Consider the following 26777-nt stretch of genomic DNA (forward strand, 5'->3'; position numbering starts at 1 on the left):
TGAAGCATATTTGTGAAAATCCTATCGACAAAAACTGAAAATTTTCATAAAATTGTTTCTCCATGTATAGACAAGTCAATATTATTAACACATAACTAAATATAGTTGGTTTACACAAAATAAAATAACTTTAAGTTTAGCAATTACAAAGTTACATTCAATAGATAGGCTTCATTACAAAGTTATAGATAAAGTTTAACTTGATCCATCAAATCACAAATATACGTTTAACTTGACCTATTATAAACGAGCATAATTATCCATAACTCAGCTAGTTGAACAAACTCTTTAAGCACCTCTCTAACTGATGTCTTCACCTTTTCATTGTCGTTTGCACTTTGAAAATCTTTTCATTCATTTGCTTGTAGAACTTGATCATACAATTCTTTATATATGTGACATCTTGCTAAAAATAACCCTTTATTAGCAAACAAATAACTACAGTGAACATCTCAAACTAATAAATAACTAACATATAAACATATACCTATGTTAAGTTCAATCTTTAGTTTCTGCCAAAGTACTGTAGATATTATCTGACAGATATACCACAATCATAAATGTAAAACAAAAAAACACTAAGTAAAAAATATGTACATATATGAAATGAGTTAGCAAACGAATGCAAAGTCATTACTTGTTCTATTTTTGAGGAATAACTTTCATCATCTACATTGTCTAGTCTTTGTAACAATCAAACCCAAATTGCACTAAAAAAAATGAACTTGCAACACAAATGTACAAAAAAGGAGATAACAAACATAAAAAAAATGATAACATATAAAAAAAAAATGAATATATTTTTTAGTAAGTTGTGTTATCATATTGTTTGTTTAGAGTTTTTATCTGTTAAATATGTGTTCAACATAGAATTGTATAGCCCAAAGTCATTTTATTTCATATTCATTTTCCAAATAACCAGTGTTCTTTGCCTAGTTAAAAAAAATTAAGAACAATATCATAAATCTAGTGCAACGTTGTTGTGTATATAGAAATTTATTTGTAAGTATGCAAAGTTGTGTAAAAACATGTCTTGTCAACATTAAGAAAATGATACAGCAAGTCGTTGCTCTTTAAGCAATTTGTTGCCCCACCTTGCTGTTGCCCTTCAGTTTTTATCATTTATCGTGATCAGACAAGGTTTACCAATTATTTTTTTATCAATTGGTAGTAAAACAATATAAACATCGCTTTTCGGACTCGTGGAGAAATACGGGGTAAGGTAAAAGGTCTTCGACAAGTTGTCTCTTTCTCTATCTTTGCTACAAGACACTTTGAGCCTTTCTATAAATCTTGCTATACGCTACATAGTAAATATAGTATGGTAACAAAAGAACAAATAAAATTATATTCAAAAGTAACAAAAAAACAAATAAATCAATATGCAAAACTAATGCTTACGTCACTTGGCAAGAGAATTTCTTTGCCAAACTCATACTCTTTCAACTGAGAGTGTTCTCTTCTATAGCATTTCCTTTCTCATTAACAGGTTCTTAATAACAAAAATAAATTGTATACAATTATCAAATATACACACATGTTTCAAGATATTGCTTGTGCTTTATATATGACCGATTGTTCCTTGCTCTTCAAAAGTTAGAGCCCTTTGAGTCTTTTTTTTGTTGCAAGAACGTGTATGGTCATATATCTCGAACTACCTAATATACATATAAAGAAGCAAAAAATTAAAAAATATTGAATATATACACAAAGAAGCAAATCATTAAACAACACTAGATATATACATATTGTTATTCATGGTATTGTCTGTTATGACTAACCTCACCATATACATTGTACTTGTACGACACAACATTCATGTATTTTGTTTTTCGTCTATTAACCTTAGGTCGCTCTCCTTTGCAAATCACTTTTGCTTGATAGACAATATAAGAGTATGTATTGATTATACGTGACTCGATACAATTCAACCTTGAAGAATTTATCACAGTAATCTTTTTTTTAGGTTTTTTTATATAAAATGCATGTGATCACATATTCACAAGAAATCTTGTTAATTTGACACTCTTCATAAGAGCATAAGCGACTCTAAAGATAAACACTTTAACCATGAGATCAATTGTGAGTTTTGTATAATTATTAGAAGCAATGCTCTATGTGCACATGTATTTGTTGTGCCTTTTTCTTCAATTCCAAAAGTTTTTATTTTACCTTCGACACTATAACGTCTTTCATATGTTTTTTCGCAAACTTTTTTTTTCTTAAATTGTTTCATCAACATGAGACAAAGTTTTTCAATAAGTGAATTTATGGGTTTGTCACATATGGCGAGAATCTGTGAATTAAAGTTATTTGTTGTATTAGATGTTAAGCAACCATATATTTTTGCTAAAAAACGACAATTAGCTCAATATTTTGAATACATGTCAATGGCAATATAATTGTATACAGTTGCTTTGTTCCTTAACTTTGTCAAGAAGATAATTGTATTATTGTTTCGTGGATGCTCAAGCTACACTTCAATATAGTGCACTTATTGGTGAACCAAATTTCTTCAAAAAGTTCTTCGTTAAATGCTTTATGCAAAATCTAATATGATATATGTGCAATATGTGGGGGGCAACAGACTTTAAACCTATATGTTTATCTAAGATAATTGTAAGTATTCCTATATATCTAAACTCATCGAAGTGTATGAATTCATGTTTTAATACCTCTAAAAATCATGCCCATGAATCTTTGGACTCCTTATTAACAATTGCAAATGCTAAAAAAAAACCTCACCATGAGGATCAATACTATGAGCCGACAACAATATACTTGTGTATCTTTCTTTTAGGAATATGTCATCTACTATAAGAATTGAAGGACATTCTTTTAAAAAACCATTGATGCTTGACAAAAAAGATAAAAATATGTACTTAAATTGATAATTCTGATCAATCTTAATATACCCTAGCGATCCTTGGTTAGCAATCATAAGATGATACAAATAGGCCAAAAACATCTTGAAGGATTGTTCGAATGAACCATATAATGCAGCCTTAGTATGTTCCCGTATATGCCATGCTTGTTTGTAAGTGGCATCCATACCTTTCTCATGACTGTTATCATTCATGATTTCTCTTGAAGTTATATTTAGGTTATCGTGCATGCATTTGTAAATAATACTTGAAATCTATTTGAAAGACATTTTTTCCACTGTACCCTTGCCCATTGTTCCATCATATATATGCTCACTATCATACCTCTTCACTTAAAAAAAACCTGCTTTGTGTACCTTTGTATAATAATTTTTTCAAGGGCAATCAACTGTCATATGAGTGTTCTTCCTCATGCATATGATGAATTTATTATTGTAACTCTTTAAAAAACTTGTTTGTAGCTATTCATAATGTCATAATCTTTTAAAAACTTGCGTCAGTGTCAAAAATCATTAAACTTTTTGCTCAAATCAATTTTTTGATCAATTAAGTGTGTTGATAGCTATTAAAATTGTTCACAATCATTAAACATTTCATTACGCAATTGCTTATACAAATCAGATGTCTTCGTTTCAATGATTTTTAATTGCTCTTAATTGTACGAGAACCCATTATCGAAACAATTGAAAAAACCATTTTTCTTTACCGACTATCATTTTTTTTTCCTAATTGTACTCCTTGTTGGTATTGGTAAAGGAAGGTATGGATTTTTTATACTAATGAGCGTGGGCTGCTTTATGCTTACTATGATAAAAGAAAAGGGTTGTTTTTCTCTAATTTTGATTGGGTCATATGTTATATGAGACAAAGTTCCCAGATTACCAGTCATGGTAAATAATAGGTTGAAGGTTTAAGATTTTTTACTTCGTTTAGCTACGCGGTTCGGACTAAGATCCGAACCCGAGATCCATGTACAACCCTACCTGATGTGAGGTATCTGGTCGTCGAGACTTGAGAGCATTGGGGAGGCAGACTGCAGTGCTCTCATTGCTTCCACAAAAGCTCGACGGCTGTCTCCCGCAATCGCTCCAGCACTGCATCAAATCACTAGGCAGTTTCGCTTGCCGGAGCTCTCTTCCCACTTCCCTTCGTGTCAGGTACGTACCTCCTTTAGCCTTCCTCTTCTTCTCCTCCTCTTCTCTCTGTGACATGTGCATGTGTGTGCTGGTGTCCGTGTCTCATCATGCTCGGGACTCGTACTCTGGGGCTTCTTTTCAGAAGCAACCTTTGCTTAATCTTCCGGCGAGAGTTTGCTGGCCGCCGAGCCCGAAATTGTTTGCTCAAGCTTCATCTTGTGCGGCAAGCTACTCATTGATGTTACTATATCCTTCTCTGTCGCTGATGGCACATATCTTTCTTTCAGCATCAGCTCGAAGGTTTGAAGTAGGACTGAAGGGAGAGCGGCGATGTCGTCTTTCGCGTTTCCCTCCGCAAACCTTTCGTCTTCCTCGTCTGTTTTTCTTGGCTACAACGCCTTGAATTCCAGGTACTCTCGATTGTTCATTTTTCATCTTCATCTGTTGGCATCGACCCCTCGAATGCATCGTTTTTTCGTGTTGATTTCTCGGGCTCAGGCTGCTGTTTTGGCAGTTGCAGTTCTTCTAAGAGTTTGGCTTTTAACGGGAGCAAGGGAAACTTTAGATGCATCGCCGAGCCGATCGAGAAGTCTAATGTGCCCACTGGTTGGTTTTTCTTCTTACTTTTCTGATTGAGATCGCAGATTTTTTTGCCTTTTTCTTTAGCCTTTCTGTTTGGTTTTGCTTTATGCTACAGTTTAAGTCTTTGTTTTGTTTGCCTGCCCTGTTGCTCATTTGGGGAAAAACAAAGTAATGTTCATAGCAATGGAAAGGGAAATGATCGTTTTTCGTTATTAGGATCGCTTGATTACAGTACTGAAATAATTCGTCTATTTTCGACAATAGACCACCAGGAAGAGCGAAATTCCTATTGATCTACTGAATGCACAAGAGAAAATCTTCACTTATTCAAGTCGCAGTTTGCGAACGAACTACGCCAAAGATAACTCATGTTAAAGATCCATGTGCGTTTCTACTCGTTAGCTGATCTGATGTCATTCTGGTCTTGGGTGCATGGGAGTGCTAGAAAGCTGCCCTTCATCGAGTGCAACCAACACAGACATTTAATGGCAGGCTGATGGAGAGGGTGGCACAGTTAACAAAATGCTTCCTTCCCCCATGTCAAAGCTGGAATGAGGCGCAGGAACAGATGGGACTTCTTACCTTTCAAAGTTGAAATTGCTGTGTAAAATTTTCCTCAGAGTGTCTTTTTTGTTGGTTTCAGCATATGCTCAAAGGCTGCAATTGAAAAAAGCTCCCTTTTCTAAGTATGGGAGGTTGAAAAAGGCTGCCTACCGATGGTTATCATGGCAATGCTGTTTTATGTTTTCCGTGTAAAAGCAGAATTTATTCAGCACAGCACATGGAACAAAGCGCACCCATCATGGTTTTGATTAATTAATATTCAAACCTCACTTTTCAGTCTCCTGATGGATTCTTGTTCAAACCTTGGTTCCTGTAATCTGATCAGTACAGCAAACATATGTGGGCACTATTTTTTGTTTGCAACTTTAAATGGTATTTGTTAGGACACACTAAAATTATCTATTCTACAATGGTTGAACCAGAGTTCTATGATATGTTATTAATCCAGTCCTCAAATGATGTCATGCAATTTTTATCAAAGAGGCAGGGTTCTCAGGAGAAACACTTCAATGCTTGAGAGTTAGGACCTGTTTAACAAGTTGAGAAAGCTGAAGGAAAGCAATAAAGTCGGATTTACAGGCATATATGAAGTTCTTCTCTCAAAAAACATGGCATACGTTGGTTTTGTAGGAAAAGACATGAAGTTTTTCTCTCAAAAAACATGGCATACATTCATTTTTGTATCTAAAAATGTTAGGCATGATAATGGCCTTGCGACAGGGCAAATAAATGAATAATCTGTGTTGAAGTCTTCGTGTTAGGCAGTCTTTATTCTTCACCAACAATGTCATTATTGCCATGTTCTTCTATTGTATGATCAACTCCTAAATTATCCATGCAATATTAAAATTCATTATTTTTATGCTGCTGTGGATTTTCTGGAAGCTGTGGAGTTCCTTTCAATGTGATCCAGTTCAGTTGAATTTGTTATATCAAATTGATAGGCTAATCTAGGAATGTCTTTCTTTCTTGCTTGAGGTTTAAACTTTAAATCATATATAAAAGACAGATAAGCTTATTTTGTTAGATTGTTTTTCTTTCCATGCACACTCATACTATGTTATATATGCACAAATAAGAGGGAATCAAAACCTAATACATGAACCACGTATTCTGTTTAAGAATGTGCATGTTTGTGTGTTTTGGGTGGGGAGGGGAGTGGGGTGTTAAATGTAGTATGTGTGCATATGTCATATGAACTATCAGAGACCTTTTGTTCAAATTAGCTCCCATTTGCTACTGCTGTTTTCCTTAGTGTATTGCAGTAAACGATATTTTTCAGACATTCTATGTTGTTTGTCTTAGAACATGTTTGTGACCATCAGGTTGGTTAGCTAAATTAACTAATAGCATATATCTACTCTGTTGTGAAGCTTACAAGACAAAGGTTTCTCGGAATCCAAATATGTCAAAGCTGCAGGCTGGTTATTTGTTCCCAGAGGTATCATTAGAGGAATCTTTGATTTCCATGACATGCACTGTCTTCTTTGCCATTACACTTTCAGACGAGTTCAATTAATGGTTTTTAATGGTGCTTAGGACACTGTGAATGTCATGATTGCCAAGGTGACTGACCTATTCCAGAGTATCTTTTAGGTGATATGATATGGGAGATTTAATGATCATAATCATTTTGGGCACATCATGTCTTAACATACGTGGAAATATTTTTATTTTAGAGGCCATGGAGTTATAATCATGACCAGACTGTAGATGCCTCACATTTAGATGCATAGGAGGTTGAAAACTAGTTAATCAAGATAGTTTTTGATCTTTTCATGAAATATTTTTAGTTTTCAAATTTATCTGATGTTTAATTTTTTTTTTGTATAATTCCTTTTCTCTTCTTCCATCCTTCTTCTTTTTGTTTCTAGCGGATGATCTTATTGGGTATTAGAACAAGTGTAGAAGTCATTTGATTGATCTTATTTTAGCATCAACATGATGATTTTTTCTTTCACTGCTCATGCTTAGACAATTAGCGGCCTTATCGTGATAAAGTATCCTGTGTATGCTATATGCTTTAGCTCATTTTCTATCATCCACTTATTGTGAGTTAATTTGTTTATTTTCTCTATAAATTCTAACTAGAGCATTAATGTAGCACATTAGAGGACTCATTCTCATGTATATACAAATTGCATGTTGTTTTCATATGTGATTTGGTGCCTTTCTGTCCAATCTCCTTAAATGTTTGCAAACATGTAGAAGCATTTCATGGTTGGAAAATTATAAAGTGAATATCCAAATTTTGGGGTTTTCTGAAATTTAGTCACTAATAATTCCATGTCTTTTTGGTGGATGGTATTCTTCCTGTAAGCTTTTTGACTTGCATTTGCTAGGTTTCAAATTGAAGTATTCTTTTTCCTTTCTGGGAAATTCCTGATCTAGATGTTGATATGATTGTTTTTGATACACTCCTCAAATCAGATTGCTAGAAGAAGGTCTGCACATCTATTAAAGCATCCTGATGCTAAAATCATAAGCCTTGGGATTGGGGACACAACTGAGCCGATTCCAGATGTTATAACTTCTGCCATGGCAAAGGTAACAATGGTGTTTGATGGCATGTAAGGACTTGAGAATTTGCTTCATGAAGATCTAGTAATGCAGATGCACTACATTGTTGGTTATTGTTGTTATATTAGTTTGAATCTTGTTACTGAATTTACTTTTGACCATCTGCTGCAAGTAGATTGATCAACATCAGTTATGGACAAGGTGCTGACCCAAACAGTTAAACTTCCTTTTGGTGTACTCACATACATTCTGCACACATTTTGCTTTGGCTTGCTATTACATTCCTTTAGAGCATGTTAATTTTAAAACGGAATGTTTGTAAGTAAATAAACTTCATTCTAACCAGGACCAAGAATAGCTAAGTACTCCTCTATGAGACAAGTATGACTTGCTATGGTTGAGAATTTCACTTTGAATTTTGTTGCATTATGTTTCATTTGGTATCAACTGGACACTAATTTTATTAGAAAATCTGTTTATGTCTATAGGTCTATTGCTTGATTTATATTGTCCATCCATCCACACACACTGATCTCTCTCTCTCTCTCTCTATATATATATATATATATCTATCTATCTATCTATCTATCTATCTATCTATATATATATATAGATAGATAGATAGAGAGAGAGAGAGAGAGAGAGAGAGAGAGAGAGAGAGAGAGAGAGAGAGAGAGAGAGAGAGAGAGAGAGAGATGTTAACTTCCACACCGTTTTATGGATGTTAAAAGTTCCACAAATTATACCCTAACATACTAAAAAATGACATGGTGATTTCATGCATTTACACTACCATGGGCATTGTAGCAAATTTTAAGGATATCTTTAATCGGCTAGTGACCTTGTGAGGCAAGACCCTCAATGAGTTCCCCAAGTGTCCCTGACCCTTAGAATACCATGTTAAAGGGTAGGGATAAGAGGGCAGCCTTGTCAGGATCCTGAAGGGTCGCTTCTTCCTTTCTGTTTATGGTTATGGATAACACGGCATTTGTGGATCAGGTTTCCAATCCAAAGACACCACTTCTCTCTGGAGCCCATGTTGGCCAACTTACCGAAAAGGCATATGGGTTTCTCCCCTCGAAAACCAGTCGAAAAGTCTGTGGTGCTGACACAATGTTATAGAGTAATGAGAATACCCCTGAAAAGGTGGATGCCTGGCAGCTTGAAGATGCCTTCAACTATTCCAAAGGATCTAAGTCTCACGTATGCTGGCACTATTCCAAAACCTTTTGTCTACTGGAGGGAGTTTCTAATCAGTTGTATGTCTTCTCTGACTGCATGCCTGAATTGTGGCAGATGCTGCCTGAAAATCTTCAGGGCAAGCTAGAGGTTGTTAAGATTTTAATCCATACCCAATCATCAGATGTGGTGATTGCGATTGTCAGCTACCTCCAGCATGACGTTGGTAGGCTTAAGCGCTGGGCCAGAAGAGACAGTCGTTGGTTTTGGCTGTGCTCTCCTTCTCTTGGTAAGCTGTCAACATATTCTGAGAATGGATTATTTCTTTTGAGTTTGAACCTACAATGGGTACATGTTATGTTGTGCCTGAACTTAAGAGCAGCACACATGCACCAGCAGTCACCAATTTTATTTAGGCACTCTTTCACCCAGTTTAGGATCATTTGATCCTTTGGAGTGTTTCTATCAACTTCTATCCACTGTTTCTGAGGGACTTCTCCTTCTCTAAAGTAATGTATTCTATGTCACATGGGTGCGGGGATTCGGCACTTCCAAAAAACCCGGGTGCGGGGGTGTGGCAGGGGCAAAAATGTAAAAATAAATAAATAAATAAATAAATAAATAAATAAATAAATAAATATATATATATTCCGGGGGTTCCCCCGGCACGGGTCGGGGGTCCAGTTTTCTTTTGCTGGTGTGTTTATTTGAAGACTTGTTACCCACGTTCTGCTTGTTGTGTACTTTGGTGCAACGGGACAAAATTGATGAACCGAAAGGATTGGCAATCTGATTGACCCAGCCTGCTGCGTTCTGCTCACTGTCATGATTCAATCATGTCTGAAACTCCCTGGTCTTCATGAAAAAAAATATAAGCGAAAGGTTTGATGTGGTTTGTTGTAGAGAGAGTCTTCACGAGGCCAATGGCTCTACCGCCACTGCCACACCACTACCTAGGGTTCTTCAAATTTCATTTTATATATAGTTGCACATAGATCTCCGGTCTGGACTCTGGATGACAGCTAAAAGAAATTTATTGGATTTGACGTGTGGAAAAGAGAGGTCTACACAAGGCTACAACTAGAGCACCCATCTCGTCAGGAGAAAAGTGAATACTAATAGCCACCAAGGCTACCACCACCATTATCATTTATTATGGAGAGAGAAAATCCTTGACGAAGAAGGATCTGGATGGTTGAAGGATAAATACTTCAAAAGGCTCTTGAATTCTGGTTTTAATTTTTGAGGAAGATGGATCATCATTTCCAAGTTAATAGTATGTTTTCCAACACTGCGAATTAGTTGTTTGGAGGCAGGAATAGCATGGGATGCCAACAAAGCTCGTCAGATGTTGTGGACACAAGTGCCCTTTTATAAAACAAGAGCAGCAACAAGCAAGCATCCACGCTTCGGCTGTTCCGTCCTTTCATTCTCTCATCACTACCTGCAGGGATCCAGCAAGGGGTGGGGAGAGGTGAAGAATTTGAAAGTCCTCGTCCGGGAATAGGCAACTCTAAACTAAAGAGACAAAAGCTATCAAGGCCAAATTCAAAATCAAAATCCAGCAAGGGGTGGGTCCCGCTGCACGGTCAGCAGATTTTTTTTTTAAAATTCCGCAACCCATTTCATAGGGCAATTTTTTTTTTTAAAAAATCCAAAAAAATTGGACTGAAATGGCCCTGGGTGCGGTCAACACACCTAGGGTCGGGTTGACCGCACCCGCACCCGCACCTGCACCTGCACCCGCATTGAGTTGCGTCGATGAGGCACCCTGCTAGCCGAATCCCTGTGACAAAGAATGTATTAGAAAAAATAGCAGAAAAAAAGATAGCTTTATATTATGCACCCTCAAGTTGTATTGATTAATTGTCTTCAGAATGTAATGAAATGAAGAGAGATTTCACACCTCACACAAGGGGCAAAACACAACCCAAAATGGGTTTAATCACAAGAGCCACTAAGGGCCAAGAGAGCACATAAAAAACAATATACATTTGATGGAAGAATGCACAAAACATGCATTATACTAATTTAATGCATGTTTTGTACATTCTTCCATCAAATATATATTATTATTTTATATGTGCTCTTGGCCCTTAGTGTCTCTTGTGACTAAACCCATTGGGTTGTGTTTTGCCCCTTGTGTAAGGTGTGAAAGCTCTTCATTTCATTACATGGTATCTGAGCTTTAGTATATTGAATCTTGTACTGGTGTGAACGTGAGTTCGTGAATCGTGTGATCGTGGGCTCGTGGTGTTTAAAAAGAGTGTTGTTCCTTCTTCTCTCTTTCTTTGTCTTTGTCTGTCACTCTCTCTCCCTTGTTACTATGGAAGATGACCGAGAGACCATTGTCATCATTCCCGTGAGCCTCAATGACACCAATTATGTGATGCGGGCATCAATTGTGAAACATCAAATTTGGAGTAAGGGCTTATGGGGTTTGGTGGATTGCACCGAGAAGGGGCCAAAGTTTGAGCTTACAAAAAATGACAACGAATAAAAAATGGTGCTTCAAGGTGATGACATGACTAAAGCCGTTGCCAATTATAAGAGAAGATGGGTCATTCCAAGATTATAGCATGATTTATTAATAGTGTTGATATAAAAAGTTTTCTTGTTTAGCCAAATTTTACTAGCGATGCTTTGAAATATCTCCATGATATGTATTCCTTAAAAGATATTGCTCATGTATGTAACCTCTAAAACTATGTCACATGGGTGCGGGTGCGGGGATGCGACACTTTAAAAAACCTTGGGTGTGGGGGTGTGACAGAGCAAAAATGTAAAAAATTATATATATATATATATAATTTTGAAGTTTTAACCATTAACATTGCTTATATATATATATATATATGTAAAAAAATTCTGTTGGTAGGGGAGTTGCTGAGTCCCCTCCCTGCGCTCTGTGTGTGCAAGGGAGGGGCCGAGCCCCCTCCCTGCGCTCCCTGTTGGCAGGAGAGGGGCTGAGCCCCTCCCTGCGCTCTTTGTGTGCAGGGGAGGGGCCGAGCCCCCTCCATGCGTCCTCTTTTTGCAAGGGAGGGGCCGAGCCCCCTCCCCGCACCCTCTTTGTGCAGGGGAGGGGTCGAAGAGGAGAGCAGAGGGAGTCAGAGAGAAGAGGAGGAGAGCAGATGGAGTCGAAGAGGAGAGAGCGTACCTGAGGAGGAGAGCAGAGGCAGAGCGGTCGACGACAACGTCGGGGTCCGGCGGAGGCTTCAGGAGGAGAGGTCGGGAGGATTAGGGCAAAAAAAATTTGCCCTAATCCTACCCATCGCAGTGTATTTCATCAGGCGTAATTTTTTTTTAAAGTCTAAAAATTAGACACAAATGACCCTGGTGTCTTGACCGCACCCAGGGTCAAGTTGACCGCATTGGGTGCCGCACGCGCACACGCATCGCGTCACGTCGACGCGGGTGCGGCACCCGGTTTGCCGAGTCCCTATGACATAACTCTAAAATAAAGTGAGAACTATGACTCAATGAGAGATAAGCATAAGAGAATATTACAATGCTCTATCTCTCATTTGGGATGAGTTAGCACTCTTAGAGCTTAAATGACATTGTCCTATGGACATAAAACTCTGTGAAAAATAAATCAAATCAGAGCATTTCTATCAATTTGCAATTGGACTTAGGCTTGAGTTTGAGGGGACTAAGTTTGTCCTCCTTCATAGAAGAGGTGTGCCTTCCATAGTTGAAACTCCAGAAGAATTAACCATGGAAGAAAATAGGTTAAAAAACCCCACATCCACCAAATATAAAGATTTCATTCTTGTTATGTCAAGACCCGAAAACCACACAAGAACCAACACGCCTCCACACTTTGGGAGAACTTTCAATGACTATGATTCTATAAATTAAATCATGTCATTTTTGCAATGAGCTGGGCTGCATCAAGCCCTTTTGCCCAAAGAGGAAGAAAGAAGATAAAAGAAAAGAGTGACTTTCGTGGGGCCGTCATTTGAGAAAAGTGGTGTAGATGAAAGCTCCAAAAGTATTGGATTTATGTCACTTGCTCAACTAATGGAGGCACTACAACCACTATTCAAGAATCAAACTTCTTCCCTCTAGTGCGGCTGTTTCTACTTATGTGGACCCCGGTAAGACTTCTTGGATACTCGGTTCAGTAGAGCAACGTATTGCCATGAACCTTTCTCAGTTCCAAGAAGCAAATGATGCATGGGCTTTCTTGGAACAAGTGTATAAGCAAAAGAACTGGGCAAAGGAGTATCAATCGATTTTGAAGCTTAGGCATCTCATGCAAGAAAATAAGACTATTGGAGGTTTTTTTCCATAGATTCAACAGATATGGGATTCTCTTGCGCTCATTGAGCCTAATGAGAGATATGCAAAATGCAAAGATTGCAAGGAATGCATGAAATTGGACAACAATTCTTAGGAAATGACATATTTCATCAAGTTGTTGATGGAGCTACATTCGGAGTATGATAATGCAAGGAGTGCCATTCTGCACAAGGCATCTTTACCTACTCTCACCCAAACATTCTCTGACCTCATAACTGAAGAGACAAAGATAAAGTCTCTTGGAACCAAATAATTTGATGAGTCGGTGTTAGTAGTTACTAGGCGGAGTGGGGCACGAGGTGCTCGTGTAGGTTCAGCTGGGATGCCTAGAAGAGATATGAGTGGTGTTTGATGCCATTATTGTAAAGAGTTAGGACACAATGAATACATGTTCGATTTTCAGAAAGAAAAAATTTAGTGTAGCTGCTACTTCTCCATCATTTGGTGCGGTAGTGGGCTCTTTGATGGCAGCTACATCATCTGGATCTCAGCATGCGACCCATGCTCAACTATTAGAGGAGATGCAACATATTCGACATTAGTCTTCTGTTTTTGCTACTTCTCATATTCAGTCTTCTTGTGCCCTTCCACTTTTGGTAGTGCTGTTGCATGTATTTTTTGTATGCATTTAGGTTGTCTAATAGATTTAGGGGCCTCATGTCATATCACCTATGAGTCTATACTAACCAACTATAGACCGAGTGGTGGAGATTTTTGCACTGCCAACGGATCTACTATGAATGTTTTAAAAATTAGTTCTATCACTCCTATCTCTGGTCCCAAAAGTAAATTGAACATTTCAAGAGTGTATCATGCTCCTTCTCTTGCCATGAACTTAATTTCTGTTGGGCAAATTACCAAACAAAATTGTTACATTTTTATTGTTGTTGATTGTTTTGTGCCGAATCAGTCTACAAGGAGGAGGATTGAGACTGGGCGTAGGAGGGGACACCTCTACTATGTGGATCATCTTGATTTTGAGTCTCAAAAAGTTGTGTAGTCGAGTTTTGGATCCTACAGTCTTGTGGCACTGTCGGTTAGGACATACTTCTAGTTCCAGGCTACATGTTATGTCAAATGATATTCAGGGGGAGTCTAGAGTCTTTAAGTGTTGTGAGAGTTGTAGACTTACTAAAGGTCATGCCCTTTTCCATCTAGAGAGGTTGAGTCTGAGAGTCCGTTTGATCTTGTGCACTCTGATGTTTCGGGATCTTCTCTTATAGAATCTAAGGGAGGTTGTACCAATGTTATAACTTTCATAGATGATTGTACGAGATTAAATTGAATATATTTTATGAAATATAAAAGTGACTTTAAAATTTTTCAAAATTTTTGCATATTTGTTGAAACCCAATTCTCTGGTAGGATTAAAATTTTGCGTTCAAATTCAGGGGGAGAATACATCAAACTTAAGTTACATGACTTGTTGCATAAGATGAGAATTATACATCAGAAGTCATGTCCATATACTCCTGAACAAAATGATGTTGCAGAAAGAAATAACAAACACATATTTGAGACTACTCTTGCATTGTTGTTTTCTAGTCGTGTACCTAAGATATATTGGGCTGAAGCTACAGGAGCAACAATATATTTGATCAATTGTATGCCATCAAGTATTCTCAGGAAAGTATCTCCATTTGAAAAGTTGTATGAGAAGAAACCTGATTACGACTTTTGATAGTTTTTGTAAGTACATGTTTTGTGTTGGTGCCTTCATATCAAAGAGATAAATTGTCCCCCATGAATGTAACATGTTGTTTCTTGGGGTATCCAGAGGGACAAAAATGATACAAGTGCTATGATCTAGTGTAAAAAAGGCATGTGGATATCTAGGCATGTGGAGTTCGTAGATAATCGTCCATACTTTTGTTTTGAGAAGGAAGACAATAAGAATGAAATAGACCTTTTGTTTTTATCCCTTTTCCTGAAAATTCTGGTATAGAGAAGGAAAATAGATTTGTGATCTATAGTAGGAGAGAACCTAGGTTGCTAGTGGATGTATAAGGTGAAGACAAGAGCTGATGGAAAAATTGAAGGATATAAGGCAAGACTTGTAGCCAAGGGTTATAACCAACAATATGACATAGATTTTGCTGAAACGTTTGCTTCATTGGCACATATTACCACCATTAGGATTTATGGCAGTTGGATATGAAGAATGCATTCCTAAATGGTGATCTTGAAGAGGAGGTATATATGGTATTATGGAGTTGCTACATTGAGTAGTAGATCAGGAATAAAGAGTTTGCAGACTCAAACGTGCATTATATGGTTTGAACCAAGCTTTATTTGTATATGTGTCAAACACTGGATATTGTTTATTGTTACTCTATGTGGATGACATGATTATTGCAGGTGATGATACTTGCATCATTAAGAATGTGAAAAAGAAGTTGGTCGAGGCATTAGAAATGAAGGACTTGGGTAGATTGAAGTATTTCCAGGGGCTTGAAATTGCATATTCTAAGAGAGGTTACTTTCTAATCCAACACAAGTGTGCAACTAACTTGTTAATCATGTCAAGTTTGGCAGATGATTGGAAGCATGTTGATACTCCTATAGAGCCCAACGTTAAGTTGCGTCATGATGATGGTGAAGTATGGGAGGATCCAAATGTGTATAGACAATTAGTGGAGAGCTTGATCTATTTGACTCTCTCCTCACTTGACATTACATTTGCAGTGCATGTGGTAAGTCAGTTCATGAGTGAACCTAGAACATTACATTTGACAACCATCCTCTGAATCATACGTTATATTTGTGGTACCATGCATCATGGATTGTTTTTCTCAACATCGTCAAAGTTGGAGCTACGTGGTTACTACGATTCTGACCTTGGGGTTTCATCTAAGGATCGTCATTCTACATCTTGATTTTGTATTTTCTTAGGTAACTCACTGATATCTTGGAAAAGTAAAAAGGAACAAAGAATAACTCTATCTACTACAAAAGCAGAGTATAGGGCCATGACTCAAACTATAACTGAAATAATTTGGTTGAGATGGTTGCTTGAAGATGTGAGAGTGAAGTTGACTAATGGGACAATATTATATTGTGATAACTAAAGTGCTATTCATATTGCCAAAAATCCACGGTTCCATGAGCACACAAAGCATATTGAGATAGATTGTCACTTCAGAAGGAGGGCATACTTAGAAGATATTATATCTTTGTCATACATTAGCACATCTCAAAAGGTTGCAGATTTCTTTACTAAATGTTTGTCCACATCTCTATTTTGGTCATTTCTCACCAAACTCGGGATGATTATCTTTACATTATATCGAGTATGAGGGGGGAGTGTTGAAGGTTAAATGTAATATAATGTTGTACATGTGTATAATTAGAGTAAAAGATGAGAGTCAAATCTGTCCAGAATTTTACACTTTTATTTACTCTTGTATTACTTATGTTGTGAGGGGCATTTTAGGCAAGTGCTTGTTGTAAACGGGGAGTCAACCCCTATATACTTGGTATATACCTTAAAAGAAAGGAATGAAGCTTCAAAGTTATGTTTCTCCTCTCACTTGTGCCTTCCATTCGTAACTGAACTCGTAGACATGCATGTGTGCTGGCTTCTGTGTGTAACTGTAGGCTAATGTGTTAGAAGATGGAGCTTCCCTGATTCAGAGCCAGACCTATATCTCTAAATAGCCAATCCTTTCTACAGGGCTTAATTTTTTTGCTATCTTGACATAGAAGTGAAACCATCTTCAAGTAAATATCCAACTCCCCTTGAAAGCTTTGGTTTTGGTTCCTAAATCCAACTTACTGGCAGTTGCATGGTCCCATTTTAAAATGGTATAGTGGTAAATGTTTATCATATAAGGATATATAGCCCAGAAACTCAAGTATGGCCTGTCTTAAAGGTAATTATGTGATGGCTTTCAGTTGTTTTTCCTATGCCAGTTGACTTCTTCTTGGCTACTGTGGTAATTTTCCCTTTCTGATTTAGTTATGTTTTATTTTCTTTTATTTATGTGATCTGAAAATTAAGTGTAAATCCAAATGATTACATTTTTTCATTGAAAGACAATCTATTAGGATGAGTTTCTTGACAAATCCCTCATCACATCTTGTCTCATGTAACATTTCTCAAGGAAAAACTAGTATAACATGATCAAAACAAGAAAACTTTGCATTTAATTTCATCTATTTATAAGTTCCTTTTGAAATTAATCATATAATTCTGCTCTCCATTGCGTGGCTGTTTGCAGCGGGCACATGCATTGTCTACAATTGATGGTTACAGTGGCTACGGTGCAGAGCAGGGTGACCGGGTACAGAGTACTATAGTCTCTTATTTTTTTCAATTATTTCCCATTAAGATGGTGCAGTTTTGCAAGGAAGCCTTGTCAATATGATATTCACTACTGCTAGTTTATACTTGTTTTAAGCTTGCATCCATATGCTGCATATATATTCTTGGAATATTGTAGAACCTATTTGAGGATACCTTCCTTGAATCAAAGCCAAATATAAAGTTTGGGACAACTTTTGATGATGTTTATAGTGATTGCATGGACTAGATCTGATCTTAGTAGACCTGCAAGTAACAAAATGGAAATGTTTAAGGAAACATCAATCTTTGTTTTTTTTGAGATAAATTTTCAGCATCCTTTGAAGCTTTTCTTGAACAAGACTATTATAGCATGGGAAGAATTTGGTTCTCAACTTTTTGTTTGATTTATGTACCCAAACATTTAAGTTTTACCTCATATTCTATCATTTTGATAACTAATTTATTACATACATGACATATTTTCTAATAAATTCAAGTTTCATGATTATTCTGCCAAAAGTATGGTACCCAATTGATTGGTACTTTGAACTACCCAGTTTAAACAATTTGATGGTTTAAAAAATGATGAAATGCTTAGTAGATTACGAGAATCTACCAAAAGTATGGGTGAACGATTTTATCAGTACGTTGAATTAATTGGTTTAACGGAGTTGATGGGTTTAAAATACATTGAAATGCTTATATTCATTGTCTGATTAATTTGAAACATTTTTATGACCTATTATAGGATTTATGAAATTTCCAGATACTCCTAGAACTATTCCACTGAAATTTCATGAAATGCATAGAAAGCTGAAGTTTCTTCTCCTTGAGGTGGAAAAAAGAAGCTTCATTGATAAAATGTCTTGAAGGGTACTTCAGGAGATGTCCATCAGAGAGTGGTGGAGGACCAATTTGCTAAGAAGCTGCAGTCTTAGAAGGTTGCTTATCTCTAGCTGATAGGTTGATTCTTGTTCAAAACATGCTGGCACATATGTCATTGTATTTGATGGCTATTTTCTTCTGCCTAAGAATGGAAATAAATTGAACAAGCTTTTCAATTATGTCACCCGAGTACGGGTATGGAGGGTACGGCATGGCAATTCCAAAAGATGTGGGTACGGGGACACAGCTATATATATATATTAAATATCACATAAATATAAAATGAATTCAAAATAAACTGAATATAATCTAAATATATATGCTATATCTAAAATATATATTATATACTGAAAATATAAAGTTATAAACTGAAAATATAATTCTAAATTACAAATTAAATACAAACTTGTATGTACAGAGGGTAAAATAGCGTGTCCAGGTGTCTATGTATGTCAACACGGGGATATGCGTGTCGACATGGTTTCGGAGGGCAAAATGGAGTGTTTGGGTACCATAGCTTTTCAATCATTTCCTTTGGAGGGGGTAATAGGGAGGGAAGGGGCTTCACCAGTCTTCTGGAGGAAGCCACTCAACCTAGAAGCAGAGGGAGCATGGATGTCGGGGATTTATGTTTGATGAGAACAACTTTGATTTTTAAATGGTAATGGATGCCGTCTCACCCTGATGAGTAGTGGGGCCATGCTAATTAAGACCGTGTTGGAGGAACATTCTGGTGTTTGGCAAGGTTGACTAAGGTACCTGAATATTTTTCGCTGCATGCTCAGGCCTAAGCTGGCAATGGACAGGCTGCCTTTTTTATTTGACCCTTGGTTTCTGGAGATTCTGTTGTGCAAAAGGTTTCTTGTATATAGGCATGGTTAAGGTACAAGAATATTTCTCTATGGGTGTCCACTGGTTTCTCCAATGATAATCTTTTCCTTCCAAGCTATAAAAAAAGATTAGATGTTTGGAAGAGGTGCATCTCCTGAGTAAATGTGATACCATGTCAACATTGTTAAGGAAAGTGAGTGTTCACTAGCTACGGAAGTCCCTTTTTTGCAATTTGCTGATGTATATGACTCTTTAGGAAATTTACCAATTCATAATACAGAATACTGAAAATGCATGCCCTAACATGACCTCCTATTAAGTTGTTATCTGTTTGGATGTTGTAAAAGAGGCGTTATTTATCTTTGACCTATTCAACTTTGGATATAGAATATGTTTTTGAGTGGTGGCCTGCTGTAGTGGATGCACATCTGCGGTAGTTCTTTGACCTTCACAATGCAGAAAAGGAAGTGCACTTCTATTGTAATTAAGCAAACTTAATGATGACATAATTACTTGATGAGGTTGACTTGTTATTTTTCACTGTTGAATAATCATCCAAGAAGCTTGTGTTATAAAAATAAAGAAAAAACATGATTTTTTTCTGGATTGCAGAAGTTGAGGGCGGCCATAGCAGAGACATTTTATGGAAGCTTTGGAACTGATGAATCAGAAATTTTTGTGTCAGATGGTGCAAAATGTGATATATCCCGGCTTCAGGTTGTATTCATTTATTCTGAACTTACTATATTCATTCAGTATAGAAGGGATGAATGATTCACACAGATCTTGGACAAATCACAGAATGGCTAGTTTGAGTATCTGTATGAGCTATAGCTAGACACATTCTGTGCAACTTTGACATATTGCCATTCCATGTGCTTGTGACATAAGCAATAGTTGCTATGCATGATATTGTAATTTTGCCATTTCAATTTCTTGTGACTTGATTAGCAATAGTTACTCTATTGAATTACGTTAAACTAATGCAAGCCATTTGACAATCTTCTCATTTATACAGCTCCTTTTTGGATCTAATGTGAAGATTGCTGTACAAGATCCTTCATATCCGGTATGTCGTATCTCCTTTATGACGTGTTCATGATCATCCGTCATAATTTTTGTTATATAGCCAGTTTATGAATGTTTGAAATTTTTTCCCTATCCCTGAGTTCTAATCATGATTTTAACATGATTCCTATCAGCGTGCTTCATTCCAGTTTGATCCATGATATGATACTAATATTTGTCATGTCTGCATGCTGACAGGCATATGTGGATTCAAGTGTAATTATGGGCCAAACTGGCCTGTATGAAAAGGATATTGAGAAATATGCAAACATAGAATACATGAGATGTACACCAGATAATGGTTTCTTCCCTGATCTGTCAACGATTTCAAAAACTGATGTCATTTTTTTCTGCTCACCAAACAATCCAACGGGTGCTGCTGCAACAAGAGAGCAACTACTTCAGCTAGTAAAATTTGCAAGAGAAAATGGCTCTATCATTGTTTATGACTCTGCTTATGCAATGTATATATCAGATGACAGTCCCCGATCTATCTATGAAATTCCTGGAGCTGAAGAGGTATATGCAATACTTGTGTGCATTTCTCTTTTTCAAGATTTCTCTATTCCTTTAAAATATTATATCAAATAGCAACTTTTTGGTAGCATTATTATCTTTTTCAATTCAGAAATCAGCAGTCAGATTATTGAGAAGCCTTCTCACCTCTTTCAACTCTCACTGCCTACAAAATCCTTTTTTCTTTCCTCACTGCTTTCCTTCTTTGTTTTATGAGGGGATGTTGGGGTTGTTGGAGAGAAGGTAGCATGGAGGGGATTGCTAGGGTATCTGTTCATCTTTTCTTATCTCAATTGCAGTTAAAATAATATTTACACTTTGAAATCTGTGCACAAGCTTACCACTCTTGATGACTCACTTAGGGCACTGGAAGTTGGAAAATGCTTGGAGAAATGCAAGTCAGAAAGGAAAAGTGGAAACTTCTCCATTCATTTTGAAAGGAAAAATTTCTAGTTTGCCTTGTTTTTGACAAGAAAAGTTTCTCCATCTTAAAGATGGAGAAATTTTTGCTATAAAAAGTTTTTGGTTTTGAGAGCGGCCCTTGTTAAGCTGTACATGTATATATATATTATTTATAATGATGTAATAGGTAAATACCCATTAGGGGTATTTTGGTTATTTCAGTCCTTGTAATAGGCTGTGTCCATTAGGGGCACATTAGTACTTTTACTTTATTTTTTTGGTCCTTTTCTATTTGTATAAGGACTATTTGGTCAAATAACAAATAGGGCAGTTGGGTTCTTTTTTGACTAGTCAACATAGAGTTGACTAGTCAATAGAGCTATTGGAATAGTCCAACAACTCTACTGAGGAATCCCTCTCTCTTGTATGTGTATAAATAGTGGCTTTTATCCCCTTTCATTTTCTAATGCTTCTCTTAAGCATTCATGCTCAATAAAATGTATATTTTTTATATTCTCGTATTCTTCTTTTAATTCCTTTATGTCTTGTATGCACTTAGTGCTCTTGATTGTCCTTTAGTTGGACTTGTGCATGTGCTCACTTTGTGTTTATAATCATGGAAGCCATTAGAGGCCTTTGTTTTGTATTTCCACATATTTCATTACATGGTATCAAAACAAAAAAATCTTGGTATTTTTGCTTTTTTTTGGGTCTTGAGATTCTTTGGTTAGAGTTCGTGCTCCATGAAGGATTTGTGATTATTGTGTGGCTTGAATTCAAGGAAAATCTTGACCCGGTATATATATTGAACCTTTAGTGTTATTTGAGTTATCTATCTCATGTATTATGCATGAGGAAACACTTATTTTTTTTCTCTTTGAAAAGTTATTTGTTATTTTTGTTAAAAACTAAAATCTCTAAATGCTTTTTAGATTATTGTTGGGTTTATTTTTATTAAATATTTTATAAGGTTTATAATATTTGTTTGATCTTGTGAAATGATATATGTGTGTACTTCCATGAGATCTATTTTGAATCCTAGATTTTTTTGAATTCGCTTTATTTAAAATGTCTGTACATGACCTAGTAATTTTGAGCATGTGTTGTTGGCATTTAAATGCCAAACATTTCATGGAGACAAATGTCAAATCATGCTCGTATTTATTGTTGTATTGAACTTTGTTTTAGTTTGTTTTGAAAAATTGTCAAATATTTTAAAAATAATTTGAAATATTAATTTTAAATGGTTTTGTGTGTCATTCACAAGTATGTTTTTATGAGATTTTGCTTAACTTGTGTTTGATTTTTTTTTCTTTTCTCTTTGATATATTTTTATGTGAAACATAAAATATTTTATAAAGTATTAAAAATTATATATGGTTAGGATCTTAGTGATCATGGATACCTTGCTATTTTTGAATTTTGAGATAATTTTTTTATTCATATAAGATCCTTGTGCACTTGTGATTGTCTTACATGATGAATAAGATTATCTATTCATGCATAAGGTATTGAGCATGATTTCTTATGAGAACCATTCACTTTTATAAATGCCTTTTAAATATGTTTTTCTTTTAAAATGATTAAAAATAGTTATGTTATTGGGTGTTTATCTTGTTGGTCCTTTTGTGGTCCTTGTGATTGTGTTATTTTCTTAGTGTCATGGTTCTTTAATGAACATTATCTTATATGTTTTGCATGAGATTTAAATATTATGCTTTTTTGCATACTTAGTTTTAATAAAATATTAATTTGAGAATTATGAGAACCTTCTTTGTGCTTTCTCTTTGTGAGTGTTATAAGTGTTTCCTTCGTGGTTCACTTTATTAATTGTCCATTATTTATTGATATGCTTGTTAGTAATTGAAGACTCTCATTGGTGGACATTTTATCTTGCCGTATGATTGTATGTTTTTACTAAAAATTATTTGCATCATGATACCTCACATGAGTTTTAAGTGTTATGTTTCTATTACATACTTATGATATTCAATAAAATATCGATTTTTATATTGTGAGACTTCTTGTGTCTCCCTTTGTGGGTTTTGTGAGAATGTTCGTTAGAGAACATTTTTTTTGTTTATCTACTTAATATTGGTGGACATTTCGGTTAGTGATTGAAGGCTTTATAATTTCATTACTCGAGGATTTCTTTGACTTGACAATTTTTGTTCTTTGAAATGTGCCTTTGAAGGTTTTTATTATTTGGCTTTGTAAGTTCATCACTCTTCTTTCGATACATCCATTATTATTTGTTTGGCTTTATTGAGGTGAGTTGTATGCACTTCTATATTGTGAGACAAAAGTTAGTTGTTGAGATGAGTTATATGTGTACCTTTGTCTTCTTGTCAGTATAGATTGCCAAATTATTTTGTTCTAATAGACAGTTGATTGACCTTTGGTTATATGACTGTGTTGTATCACTCGTTTGTTTCTTGTGGATCTCAATGTTGTGGAGTCAGGGTTAGTCATTGAGGTGAGTTATGCGTGCACCTCATGTCATCTTATCAGTCTAGATTCTCAGGTGTTATAAATGATGTATTATTATTTGCCTTGGGTCTGATTGATGGTTGATTGGCTTCTGAACTCATTGTTATTGGAAATCCGAGTTAGTCATTGGGGTGGGTTGTGTGTGCACCTCATGTCTTCTTGTCAGTATATATATGTATCTAACTGGTAGGTGATTGACCTCAGTTTCTATGAGTGTGTTTTACTATTCATTTATTTACAATATTGGATGCTTGATATCTTGATTTTCCTGTGATGGTAGTTATGTTTTTGGAACCATGGAGTTTTGAAAGATTGTTAAAATCGTTATTCTTATTCTTCTTGATGGCATTGGTTTGTTTTATTACAAGCACTTTTATCTCTTGTGTTATGCCTCTTATTTAAGTGTCATTTTATATAGACAAATGTTTTTGAAGTGTGGTGAGTTATGTGAACTCATTGGTTATTCACACTTTTTGTGTATTTGTTTTGCCCACATGTGACATTGTGATTATGCTCTTGTTCTAGTAGCTGCTATATTTGTTTAAGTATCATTTTATGTAGACAAGAGATGTTGGTTATTCACACTTTGTGTTTTTATCCCATTAGCAGTATTGTGATTATGCTATTGTTCTAGTAGCTGATACACTTGTTTACGTGTCATTTTATGTAGACAAGAGGTGTTTTTATTCATATTTTTTGTGTGTTTTTAGCCTATTAGTGACATTGTGATTATACTTTTGTTCTAGTAGCTGATACACTTGATTTTTGAGGTTTGGAGGTCTAGTGAGGTGATTGCTTGTGGTAGTCGAACTATTATTGAGATTTGCCGATATCATTCTTTTTGTTGTGTGAGATTTTTAAAATCTCTTCATAAAATTTTTAAACTTTTTCTACTTATATGAAAAAACGTTGATTGATAATTTTTTTTGCATCTTATGTGCATTTTATTAATAATATATATATATATATATATATATATATATATATATATATATGAAAAAAGGAATTAATAATCATTTGTTTCCTGGATCACTACACAAACACTAAGTGCACAAGACATTAAGGAATTAAAAAAACACAAGAATATAAAAAATATACATTTTATTGAGCATGAATGCTTAAGAGAAGCATTAATAAATGAAAGGTGATAAAAGCCTTTACTTATACATACACAAGAGAGAGGGAGACCTCAACTCTATTTAGTATTTGATCAAATAGTCCTTACAAAAACAGAAAAGGACAAAAAAAAAGAAAGAATAAAGAGTACTAATGTGCCCTTAGTGGACTCAGCCTATTACAAGGACTGAATCTGTTCCATGATCCAGCGAATGCTTCCTACTTATCTTCAATAGTTAAATCGGATGATTCATTTGTTTCCTGTTTTACTTGAAGACGACTCACTAGTTAAGGCAATCTGACTTGCTATTTTAAAGGTTGCAATTGAGACCACATCCTTTTCAAAATATGCTGGGTTCACAGGCGTGCGCCTTGGTTGGACAGTTGTTCCCAAACAACTTCTATTTTCAGATGGTTTTCCTGTAGCCAAGGACTTCAACCGAATTGTTTGTACTTGCTTCAATGGTGCGTCAAACATCTCTCAAGCTGGAGGATCGGCATGCCTTTCTGAAGAGGGATTAAAGGTCAGTTTCAATCTTATCCCATGATTCTATTTTCTATATTTGCTCAGCTCGTTAAAGGCAAATTAAAGCCCAGTCAAATTATTTCTGCTGCCATTCAGGTGCAGGATTGTTAAGTGTTTATCATTCAGCTTCCCTGCTGATTATTCTGCATATGTTCATCTTCCCTTGCTTTTGTATGATCATGTAGTCTAGAAATGATTATTTCATTTGCATTTGGTAAAGGAAAATAGAGATTTAATTCGAAGTTTTTCACTATGACTTGCAGGCTATGCGTGATGTGGTTGGTTTCTACAAAGCTAACACTGAAATTATAGTAGATACATTTACATCGCTTGGTTATAAGGTGTATGGAGGAAAGAATGCACCCTATGTGTGGGTGCATTTTCCAGGGCGCAAATCATGGGATGTTTTTGCAGAAATTCTTGAGAAGGCAAATATAGTTACAACTCCTGGCAGTGGGTTTGGCCCTGCAGGTGAAGGATTTATCAGAGTCAGTGCCTTTGGACATAGAGAAAATATACTCGAAGCCTCACGAAGATTGAAGCAGCTTTACAAATGAAGTCTCTTTTCCTCAATGAACAGCATCTCTTGAGAGAAAGCTTCATGGGCAGGTCAGTTTGCCAATCTATAAGGAGCCTCGGTTATTAGCGGCTGGAAATCAGCGGTGCGTTATCACAAGTATATGCCTCACTTATTAAGTGGTTAGGAAATTGCTTTCATTGCCAATATGTCTGTCTGTAGTGTACTAGAAAACCTTTACGATTTTGTATGCATGAACTTTGTGGAGTTGAGAGTCTGGAAACTTTATCTCCTAGCGGAGATCTTTCTTTTTATTATGTAAAACCTATTGATTTTTTTTAGGCTTCAACAAGATAATAGTTTTAAAATGCACTTCTTGTTGGTCATCTTTGTTATTGTTGTTGAATATCATTTGAAAGTGCAGGGGAAGAGGATTGATTCACTCAAACCACTCCTAAACTCATCCTGCATCATCCCTTCTCCTGGGCAAAGTCTGCTTAAAGCAGTATCTATTTTAATCCATCTTTTCTAGCTTGTTGTCTCAAATATTTTTGAAAAAAATGAGCATATAAGGAAAGCCTAACAATAACAAATCTAACCCCAAATACCTGAGTTCCTTTTCTAGCTTATTTATGTTGGGTTATGACAAACTTCTTACATGCTTTCCACACATTCTCATTTTTTAAATAAGAACCATTATCACTCACAATATCCTTGAGGACACCAAATCAACACATTATTCTTTTTTGACAAATGAATGATGACACCAAACAACTTCGATCTACTTGGTGAAGTATTCTGTCGCTGCAAGAATGTAACAGTTTGTTTGATGCATGAGGATGAATAAGACCTAGGACATCAAACTGCAATGGGATGCAATAGAATACAGTTCAGATGAAGGTGCATGAATGACATGACCATTAATTTAATACTTTTTGACATATTAGTAGCAATCAAAACTCATGGTGAG

General features: G+C 35.9%; 1 protein-coding gene across 2 annotated transcripts; it reads left to right on the forward strand.

Moving 5' to 3' along the window:
* The first annotated feature begins 3898 nt into the window (after window positions 1–3898).
* Window positions 3899–26177, forward strand: AGD2 (Pyridoxal phosphate (PLP)-dependent transferases superfamily protein). Of its 2 annotated transcripts, none has more exons than XM_089999985.1 (11): window positions 3899–4042; window positions 4309–4431; window positions 4536–4627; window positions 6541–6608; window positions 7598–7714; window positions 17392–17454; window positions 19785–19889; window positions 20191–20241; window positions 20439–20759; window positions 25082–25288; window positions 25554–26177. In XM_089999985.1, exons 2-11 carry the CDS (start codon window positions 4352–4354, stop codon window positions 25845–25847), a joined length of 1398 nt encoding a protein of 465 aa, XP_089856111.1. In that variant the 5' UTR covers window positions 3899–4042; window positions 4309–4351; the 3' UTR covers window positions 25848–26177. The 2 variants fall into 2 exon arrangements, with proteins under 2 accessions (XP_089856111.1, XP_089856112.1); XM_089999986.1 differs by having other exon boundaries at window positions 3906–4042; window positions 4542–4627.
* The last annotated feature ends 600 nt before the right edge of the window (window positions 26178–26777 follow it).

The sequence above is a fragment of the Nuphar pumila genome, chromosome 3 (genome assembly GCF_984573655.1).
Source record: "Nuphar pumila chromosome 3, dmNupPumi1.hap1.1, whole genome shotgun sequence".
NCBI lineage: Eukaryota > Viridiplantae > Streptophyta > Magnoliopsida > Nymphaeales > Nymphaeaceae > Nuphar > Nuphar pumila.